We start from the raw sequence: 10302 nt of genomic DNA, 5'->3' as shown, positions 1-10302 counted from the left end.
CTTACCCTAAATTCACAACCCCCCCCTAAGAAAAGACAGATATTGGTGTCTGGTAGGGAGGCGTGGAGTAGAAGAGGTTAAAGGATTTTTTTCTCAAGAATATACTGTATGATTTCATTTTCTTCATAGGCTATTTATTTGTTGAATAACCTGTTGATATGGCAGGGATAATCACCGTGTGCAAAAAGCGAAGTAGTGCGGAAGCATGTAAATTAAGCATTCCACTAATAATTGTGCTGCTCAAAACTATTTTCACAAGTTTGGCAGGTCTGCATGTGCCCCTTTTTAACATTGAGCACCTGCCCCTGTAAAGCTCTCTGCACGGCCCTGCTCTGGGTTTGGCTCTGGCACTTTCAGGTGACCCAAATGAAAATGTGAATTGAAAAACACACAGATTCTGCCTTCAGACTGTCCAAACTGAATGCAGCGATGTGCTGAGCTGTGTGCACGTTCCTCTCAGGCTCCTGTCGTCCGTCCAGGCGCTCATGGCCTGCTCAGCTGGAGTCATCATCGCCTCTTCCTGCAAAGACATCATGGAGGACAGGTGAGTAATCTATGTGGGTGGGTGGGTCCATCTTTAATGGATGTAAGTGTTAGCAGAGACCTTTATTATTAGATAGAGACACCCCACTCCAGGCACTGGCAATTGTAAGAAATTGTACTCTTCTGGTCTCGTAAATGGGCATGGATATCAGCCCATTCATTGGCTGACCAGTCTCCTAAGGGGGTGTGGCAATGGTGAAACCTCTGTGGCACAGATACAGGAAGTGACTGGAAGTTGGGGTGTCTCTCTCCCCTGGAAACCAAAATCCACAAAAACCTTAATTTAGGGTATTATGTGAGTAATTATAAGCCTCAAAAGTTTTGAGACATTAGTTTCAACCCAAATCCTAAATATCGCCATTTCAATATTTACAATTTTTCATGAGGCAGCTTTGAATTGGGCGATGCTGAACTGCTTCAGCCTGTCTGTCTGTCTGTCTGTCTGTCTGTTTGTCTGTCTGCAGTGCCTGTCTGTCTGTCTGCTTCAAATTGTTGACTGTTGATGTCACTAGGCAGAGCCAATCAGTGACGTAGTTTGCAGTTGCCCATGCTTATTGCTTATTGCTTATTAACATAGGATCCTGTGGTATGATGAACTCAAAATGCAACTGATATTACTGTATTTCGGAAGCTGTGGCGCCGTCGTTTTTAAAGCTAGCGTGATGGTTCTTATATGATATGAAACTAGAAGACCTGAGGGGTCGATTGGTACCAACCATGTCAACCTACCATTTCGGGAAGGGGCCTAAATAACGCTCAAAATGTAGGCGAGGGAAAACATTGGCATGGCCATTTTCAAAGGGGTCCCTTGACCTCTGACCTCAAGATATCTGAATGAGAATGGGTTCTATGGGTAGGGTTAGGGCTAGTGGGCTACACACCTTGAGTTGTATGCACTTTCTGTCAGAAAGGTGTCTTTCCCTTTGAAAATGTTTAAGCTCCCCCCCCCCAATCAACTCTAAATCTAGTTTTTAATAAATGTTCTAATGTTGTTTTTATTATTTTGAGAATTTATTTTAGATTTAGAACGTACATTGTCTATAAATTACAATACATTTTAATCTAATGTAATTTCACGTAAGATTTATTTTTGGCTCACTGACCTCCATCCAGATAAATGTTTGTCCCTTCATACAAAGGGATGGGTGATGCTGGTTGCAGGCTGGGTGATGCTGGTTGCATGCTGGGTGATGCTGGTTGCAGGCTGGCTGATGCTGGTTGCATGCTGGGTGATGCTGGTTGCAGGCTGGCTGATGCTGGGTGATGCTGGTTGCAGGCTGGGTAATGCTGGTTGCGTGCTGGGTGATGCTGGTTGCATGCTGGGTGATGCTGGTTGCAGGCTGGGTGATGCTGGTTGCAGGCTGGCTGATGTTGGTTGCATGCTGGGTGATGCTGGTTGCAGGCTGGCTGATGCTGGGTGATGCTGGTTGCAGGCTGGGTGATGCTGGTTGCAGGCTGGGTGATGCTGGGTGATGCTGGTTGCAGGCTGGGTGATGCTGGTTGCAGGCTGGGTGATGCTGGTTGCAGGCTGGGTGATGCTGGGTGATGCTGGTGATGCTGGGTGATGCTGGTTGCAGGCTGGGTGATGCTGGTTGCAGGCTGGGTGATGCTGGTTGCAGGCTGGGTGATGCTGGTTGCAGGCTGGGTGATGCTGGGTGATGCTGTCTGTCTGCAGTGTCTGTCTGTCTGTCTGCAGTGCCTGTCTGTCTGTCTGCAGTGCCTGTCTGTCTGTCTGTCTGTGCGGCCATATTGGTAGCCTATTTACTATGCAAAGTAGAGTGCTATAGATAGATTAAATCATACATCTGAGTAATACAATGTGTTTCTAAAACTCAAAAACCATAAAATGGACACAGAGTTTGCTAAAAGCATCAACAGTTATGGTAAAACTCATATTCAGGTAGCCGCCATCTTGGAAATATGTAGATTAGGGGTCCACACACATTTTCCCTAGTAAAGATAAGCATTCCAACACATTTCTAATGGTCAAGAGACATAAGATAGACACCAAGTCTGTATTTCTAGCTCATCTCTTTCAAAAGTTATAGCCAAAAGCTTTTTCGGGCAGTGGTCATATTGGATTTGGCCGCCATGGTGACCCCGGGGGTCACCGGCTTGGGCACTCTGGCTCAATTGTTAGAGCATGCCCTGGGCTAATTCTGGGCAAAATCTGGTGCTTTTAGTTTTAGACTTGATTTGCATGAACCTAGCCTCAAATGTCCCTAAGTCCCGCAACTATTATGTTTTGCATGGTGTTATAAATCGAGTGATAACACACATTTAGCTACCATTGGTGCAATGCTCTCACATAGGTTCTAACTCTAGAGATGTATACCTTGCCAAAAATCAATATGAGCATTATTCCCAACCCTTCTGGCTCATGGACTAATATGTAGATAGATTTCTTTTGCAAGATTTTGAGTGTAAATTATATCCACATTTTTTCGAGTTTTACAATACCAAACCTATTAAAATCATGAAAACAACCCTCTCAATCAATTCCTCATGCAAAGATTATACAGAAAAGTGGTGTCATTTGTCTCTGTATGACGTCTAGTTCAAAAGTTATGACCCTTATCCATTTTCATCAGACATCATTGCAATATGCCCGCAAAGATGGCCGCCAAACGGACCCATGGGACACTATTTCAACGGGGGAACAACAAAATGTGTTCATTAGACACCTTGAGGAGTACAAAAATCTACGTTAGAAAAATATATCTTTCGGGTGCACGGGGACCCCCGTTCCTACTGGACTAGTGTGTGAAAGCATGTAGAAAGCAGTCAGTCTCTGCTGGCTGCTGCCCCTTGCTCACCTAATCTAATTATCTAATTACAATCTCAACCTAATTAGTCTGTCCAGCCAAGCAGCAGCAGCTATTTAGAGTCAGTGCTCCTAATCCGCCCCGCTGAGGAGAGGAGGGGGAGGGGCTTAATTTGCCAGTCAAAGTGGAGACAGAGGGTTGGTCTGAGCGTCTGAGCCCATGTGATAAACAAATCAGTCCACAGTCTCAGCCCTCATACAGCAGGGAGCCCTGGGTAGGAGGCACTTTAACATCATCATAGCCCATATTCAACACCCTTCAATCTGACCCTTTTATTGTCAGGGTGGAAAAGGCTCTGGGTCATATCTTACGCCCAGAAAAGATTTGTTTTAAATGCATTTACAGTTACAGTAGGCCAGATTGATACTCTCTCTTTATTCTGTCTCACTCTCTTTCATGCTTACACACACACACACACACACACACACACACACACACACACACACATGCACGCTAGGGGTGGGAATCGCATCGCAGCGTAACTCACGATACGATACTATCACGATACTTGGCACTCGATAACGATGGTATCACGATACTGCAATTCTGCGATAATCGATACATTGCAAGAAATTTAATCTACGATGCATCACAATATTTGTATAAGTGAAGAGGAGAAAATACCCCTAAAAAGGCAAAAAGGAGGAATTATGTATTTATTCATAGAATTGACATGAAACAATGACAGGGGCCAAACTACAGTACAGCCCGCTGCCTGTTTTTAAGTGGACCGCCATGAATTTACCTTTTTTTTTTTTTTTTTTTTTCTTCCGGTGAAGCTTCTTCTTTTTCTTTTCTTTTTAAACGAAAAACGTAAAAACTTTTTTCCCCATTTCGTTTTTTCCATGTAAGACCATTGAAAATGGGTTACTTGAGTACCCTGACCTGGTCTATTCATTTTTTTGTCTATTTCTCTTTTACATTTTTAATACTGAATGTTGGTGAAATTATCTCCGTCTTAACCTGTTGGGACAGGAAAAGATTTGAAAACATACAGAAATACCCATTGTAATAGGTGAGCACATCAATAAACTATGTGTATATGTCTATATTTATTTAGGTGGAAATTAATTTTTTTATGGCACAAGGGTTTTCTGGTCAATTTCTTATTTCTACGAGGCATCTGTTTCTCCTCTGACCTCCACACCACTCACTTTGTCTCTCCTCCTCTCCCCTCAGGCACTGGCTGACCGACACCTATGTTCTGTTCGCCACGCCCTACTTTGCCTACGACATCTACGCCATGTTCCTGTGCTCCTGGCACAAGCTGCGGGTCAAAGGTCACGAGGAGCAGGCGTGTGGCGGCGGCTCCCTGGGCGCGGCGGTGGCCGGCTACCTGCGGCGCGAGGCCCTTATGGTGCTGCATCACCTCTTCATGGTCGCTGTCTGCTTCCCTGCATCAGTGGTAACTATGGAAACCAAGGAGCAGCTCGGCGGAGCTGGTCCTGCAGCTCACATACGCAGCTCGGCCCCTGGCTGTGCGGCCTCGCCCTGGCTGTGCGGCCTCGCCCTGGCTGCTCCTTGATGGCATACTGTACTTCAGGGATGCTGGATCCTGTCCTGGAGCTGCAACATACAGCTGTCCATGGCTGAAGACGGGGGTCTGAAGCCAGACTCCCACTTCTTTCAGTGTCTGCCCCTGGGACTTGATTTTGCTCTTATGACATCACTGATGACATCATTAGTGGGACTCTTATGACATCACTGATGATGTCACAACTGCTTTTATGACATCACTGATGACATCACAACCTCTTCAAGACATCACTGATGATGTCACAATGCCTCTGACATCACTGATGATGTCACAATGCCTCCGACATCACTGATGATGTCACAATTTATGACATCACTGATGACATCGTGTGTGTGTGAGTGTGAGAGAGAGAGAGAGATAGTGACTTTATGACATCACTGAAGATGTCATCAGTGGGACAGACAAACAAACAAACAGAGCCCTATGAATGAATGAATATAGATACATACAAATCCATTTTTACATAGTTTCACAATTGCAGATCTGAGACGATTTCTTTGGCAAAACACTTGGCAACAAATACAATTTTCTTTCAACAAGTGCTTCCTGTTCTCCCTCTTCTGATCTGTCTGCTTGTCTGTCTGTCTGCTTGTCTGTCTGTCTGTCTGTGCTTGTCTGTCTGTCTGTGCTTGTCTGTCTGTCTGTCTGTCTGCTTGTCTGTCTGTCTGTCTGCTTGTCTGTCTGTCTGTCTGTCTGTGCTTGTCTGTCTGTCTGTCTGCTTGTCTGTCTGTCTGTCTGTCTGCTTGTCTGTCTGTCTGTCTGCTTGTCTGTCTGTCTGTCTGCTTGTCTGTCTGTCTGTCTGCTTGTCTGTCTGTCTGTCTGTGCTTGTCTGTCTGTCTGTCTGTCTGTTTGTCTGTTTGTCTGTTTGTCTGTCTGTCTGTCTGTCTGTCTGCTTGTCTGTCTGTTTGTCTGTTTGTCTGTTTGTCTGTCTGTTTGTCTGTGCTTGTCTTTCTGTCTGTCTGTCTGCTTGTCTGTTTGTCTGCTTGTCTGTCTGTGCTTGTCTGTCTGTCTGTCTGCTTGTCTGTCTGCTTGTCTGTCTGTCTGTCTGTCTGTCTGTCTGTCTGCTTGTCTGTTTGTTTGTCTGTCTGTCTGTCTGTCTGCTTGTCTGTCTGTCTGCTTGTCTGTCTGTCTGTCTGTCTGTCTGTCTGTCTGTCTGCTTGTCTGTCTGTCTGTCTGCCTGTCTGCCTCTCTGCCTGTCTGTCTGTCTGTCTGTCTGTCTGTCTCTCAGTTCTGGAGGCAGGGGAGGGGTGATTACTTCCAGGGCGTGTTGTTTCTGGCTGAGCTCAGCACTCCGTCCGTCTGTCTGGGGAAAGTCCTGATCCAGGTAATTAACCCCCACTCACCTCCATCCACCTGACACCACCTGACACCTGACACCACCTGACACCTGACACTCTCCTCTTCTTCAGATGTTTTCTATCTATAATAAAATTGCCTACGTGGGCGGGCGGTGTCTGTCTGTTGACCAAAACCGTGACATCATCAGTGATATCATAAATCCCACATGTTGCGCCCATGGCGCATTGTCTCCAGAGTCTCCACCCTAGAAATCGAGCGCACGTAGCACGTAGCACGTAGCACGTAGCACTATTTCAGTGGGTGGAAGCATCCAGTCCTTCAGCCAATCAGTGTCGGATCCAGTCAAATCCAAATCCACTCGGAAGAACAATGTAAAAGTATTTTCAGCAGAGAAACTCTGCTGTTGCGGCGATACTCCTGATCTTGTTTAATTGTTTTATTGAGTCTATTTCTGCAGTAACTGGCTGTTTCAACTCGACGAACCACTTTGACGTTATTGCTCGAGGCGGACAGCCACGGAGGGAGCCATTACCAGAGCCTTATAATAGAAGAGTTTCGACATCTCCATTCACTCCAATGGACTTTTTTTTTTTTTTTACCTCACAAAAGTTCCTGGAAGTAAGGTTCTGGATTAAGCAGCACTCTCGAGTTGCAGCAAAATGGACCGTTTTTGATGTACTTTGAAAGAGTCAGACGTTTAAAGAACCAAATTGTATATGATCAGATTCATTGTAGGCTATGCATTCAAATGTAGCGCGAGCCCCCTTCCTGGCTATTCATTGGCTACATGAGTCACGCATTTTGGACCTCAGCTGGTGCCACTCTCTTACTAGATTGCTCTGGCCATTACTGTTTTGCCAGCAGCGTTCCTGATTGGCTGGTTATGATGTCAACTACGAGGCAGGTCCCTGATTGGCTAGTGCACGTTGTAAAATCTGAAAGGCCAGACGGTCTAGTACAGGGCAGACATAGAAGAGTTGTGACATCTCCATTCACTCCAATGGAGCAGTTTTTTACTCTCAAGAGTTCCAGGAAGTAAGATCCTGGATTAAGCAGGACTGTCGAGTTGCAGCAAAATGCTCAGTTTGTGATGTACTTTGAAAGAATCAGACGTTTAAAGAATCAAATTGTATATTATCAGCTTTATTTTAGCATTCAAACTTAGCGCGAGCCCCCTTCCTGGCTATTCATTGGCTACTGAGTCACGCATTTTGGACCTCCGCTGGCATCACTCTCTTACTAGATTACTCTGGTACACGGGTGCCCAAACTTTTTTAGGATGAGAGCTACTTACAAAAAATACTAGCTACTTCTGGTACTTCTTTTCCCCTTGTCCCCCCAAGTAGCCTACATACTTAGCACATTTTAACAGTATATTTTTTTTTACATTATTTAATAATGGTGTAATGTTAAATAAATACTGTACATACTGAGTCAGCTATACATAAGTTTTCTTTCGTGTAGCTACTTATTTATGGCCCGAGATCTACTGGTAGATCAGGAACTCCCTATTGGGCATCCCTGCTCTAGTACAAGGAAACACAATGTGATCACGTGACTGGATGCTTTACCAGGCTAGCTCAATAACGCTCCAAAGTTAGCCTACATTTTGTGTGTGTGTGTGTGTGTGTGTGTGTGTGTGTGTGTCCATTTTCAACCAGTATTGCATAGTTAAATCAGCAAATTTTATTTTATGGGGGAAATAATTTGGTATGCCCAGTGGAAGTTTTCCCTGCAAATGTTGGTTTGGTACATAGTGGTACTCAGACTGAAAAGTTTGAGAACCCCGAGTTATAAGGTTGCTCAAATCTTCGTCTGTAGGAGGCTTTAGCATGAGTTCCCCCTCATGCTAAATGAAATTGGGTGAAATGTGGTAGTCCATCATGTAACCCACGGGGAGCTCAGCTTGCCAGCACAACCTGGTAGCAACCTTCTCCAAAACAAATGAAGTCATGAGGACCCGTTCTTTAGAGTTCCAAAGCAAAAACAGCCAAACCATAGAAAGACCTAGAGACCTATAGGAAGACCTAGAGACCTATAGAAAGACCTATAGACCTATAGGAAGACCTAGAGACCTATAGACCTATAGGAAGACCTATAGACCTATAGGAAGACCTAGAGACCTAGAGAGCATTATCTGTTGCAAATCAGTCAGCTGGAGTTGAGATGGATTGAAATGATGATGGTCCCACTGACTTCAGTTGTTTTGGAGAAGGCTGCTATTGTGGAGTTGTGCTGGCAACCTCCCTGTGTTATATGGACTAACTTCACCTGTGTTTACCCTGGCATGAGGGGGAGGAGCTAACTTCACCTGTGTTTACCCTGGCATGAGGGGGAGGAGCTAACTTCACCTGTGTTCCCACTGGCATGAGGGGGAGGAGCTAACTTCACCTGTGTTCCCACTGGCATGAGGGGGAGGAGCTAACTTCACCTGTGTTTACACTGGCATGAGGTTTCTGGGTGAACTGTTCCTTTAACTCAGACCAAGCTGTCTTGAGGAATTGAACGTAACACTGTGTACGCTACTTCACTGATGTCTTCTGTCCGACCTTCTATCTCTTCCTCATGTCCTCCCTCACTCTGGACCTGCTTCTCTGGTGTGGTCCCTCACTCTGGACCTGCTTCTCTGGTGTGGTCCCTCACTCTGGACCTGCTTCTCTGGTGTGGTCCCTCACTCTGGACCTGCTTCTCTGGTGTGGTCCTGTCAGTTCAACAAGCAGCACACTCTCCTGCACAGAGTGAACGGAGTGCTGATGCTGCTCACTTTCTTCAGCTGTCGAGTGCTGCTCTTCCCTTACCTGTACTACGCCTACAGCAGGTACCACCACCATACTGTCTGTCTGTCTGTCTGTCTGTCTGTCTGTCCCTCTCACACTTACCTGTACTACGCCTACAGCAGGTACCACCACCATACTGTCTGTCTGTCTGTCTGTCTGTCTGTCTGTCTGTCTGTCTGTCTGTCTGTCTGTCTGTCCCTCTCACCCTTACCTGTACTATGCCTACAGCAGGTACCACCACCATGCTGTCTGTCTTTCTGTCTGTCTTTCTGTCTGTCTTTCTCTCTGTCTGTCTGTCTGTCTGTCTGTCTGTCTGTCCCTCTCACCCTTACCTGTACTATGCCTACAGCAGGTACCACCACCATACTGTCTGTCTGTCTGTCCCTCTCACCCTTACCTGTACTATGCCTACAGCAGGTACCACCACCATACTGTCTGTCTGTCTGTCTGTCCCTCTCACCCTTACCTGTACTATGCCTACAGCAGGTACCACCACCATACTGTCTGTCTGTCTGTCCCTCTCACCCTTACCTGTACTATGCCTACAGCAGGTACCACCACCATACTGTCTGTCTGTCTGTCTGTCTGTCCCTCTCACCCTTACCTGTACTACGCCTACAGCAGGTACCACTAACATACTGTCTGTCTGTCTGTCTGTCTGTCCCTCTCACCCTTACCTGTACTACGCCTACAGCAGGTACCACCACCATACTGTCTGTCTGTCTGTCTCTCTCACCCTTACCTGTACTATGCCTACAGCAGGTACGACTAACATACTGCCTGTCTGTCTGTCTGTCTGTCTGTCTGTCTGTCCCTCTCACCCTTACCTGTACTACGCCTACAGCAGGTACCACCAACATACTGTCTGTCTGTCTGTCTGTCTGTCCCTCTCACCCTTACCTGTATTACGCCTACAGCAGGTACCACCAACATTCTGTCTGTCTGTCTGTCTGTCCCTCTCACCCACCTGTACTACGCCTACAGCAGGTACCACCAACATACATAAGGGAGGTATATATATATATATATACATTATCCACCGTTTTACTACATTTTATTCTATGTTTCTACTCATTTTTGCTCTATTTATTGCATTATATAAATGGATCATATATTTTTCTCTAGTCCTCTACTTGTGAAGCGGTCTGAGATCTGTCTCAGCTGATGGGAAGTGCTATATAACCTCAATTCATTTATTTGTTTCATTTATTTACCTTTTCTGAACTGTTACTGTAGGAGCCACTCTTCAATTTGGCATAGTATAAAATCCAAGCAGCACTTATTTTCATCACATTCACTTTTAGAACTGATCCACACTGCT

At 45.6% G+C, this 10302-nt stretch overlaps 1 protein-coding gene across 1 annotated transcript in view; it reads left to right on the top strand.

Annotated features, from left to right (window-relative positions):
* The window catches only part of LOC310788592 (ceramide synthase-like), a gene marked incomplete at both ends in the record, with an annotated part of 35023 nt that overhangs the window by 3084 nt on the left and 21637 nt on the right, over window positions 1–10302 (top strand). Inside the window, 4 exons of the mRNA XM_083650123.1 lie at window positions 461–544; window positions 4548–4773; window positions 6134–6229; window positions 8913–9022. Of these exons, the coding sequence (XP_083506249.1) occupies window positions 461–544; window positions 4548–4773; window positions 6134–6229; window positions 8913–9022 (516 nt within the window). The remainder of the gene's footprint in view (window positions 1–460; window positions 545–4547; window positions 4774–6133; window positions 6230–8912; window positions 9023–10302) is intronic.

Source organism: Poromitra crassiceps, assembly GCF_964638095.1.
Source record: "Poromitra crassiceps genome assembly, chromosome: 13".
Taxonomy (NCBI): domain Eukaryota; kingdom Metazoa; phylum Chordata; class Actinopteri; order Beryciformes; family Melamphaidae; genus Poromitra; species Poromitra crassiceps.
Note: the sequence above shows the minus strand (reverse complement) of the source record. Positions and strands in the feature narration are given on the sequence as shown.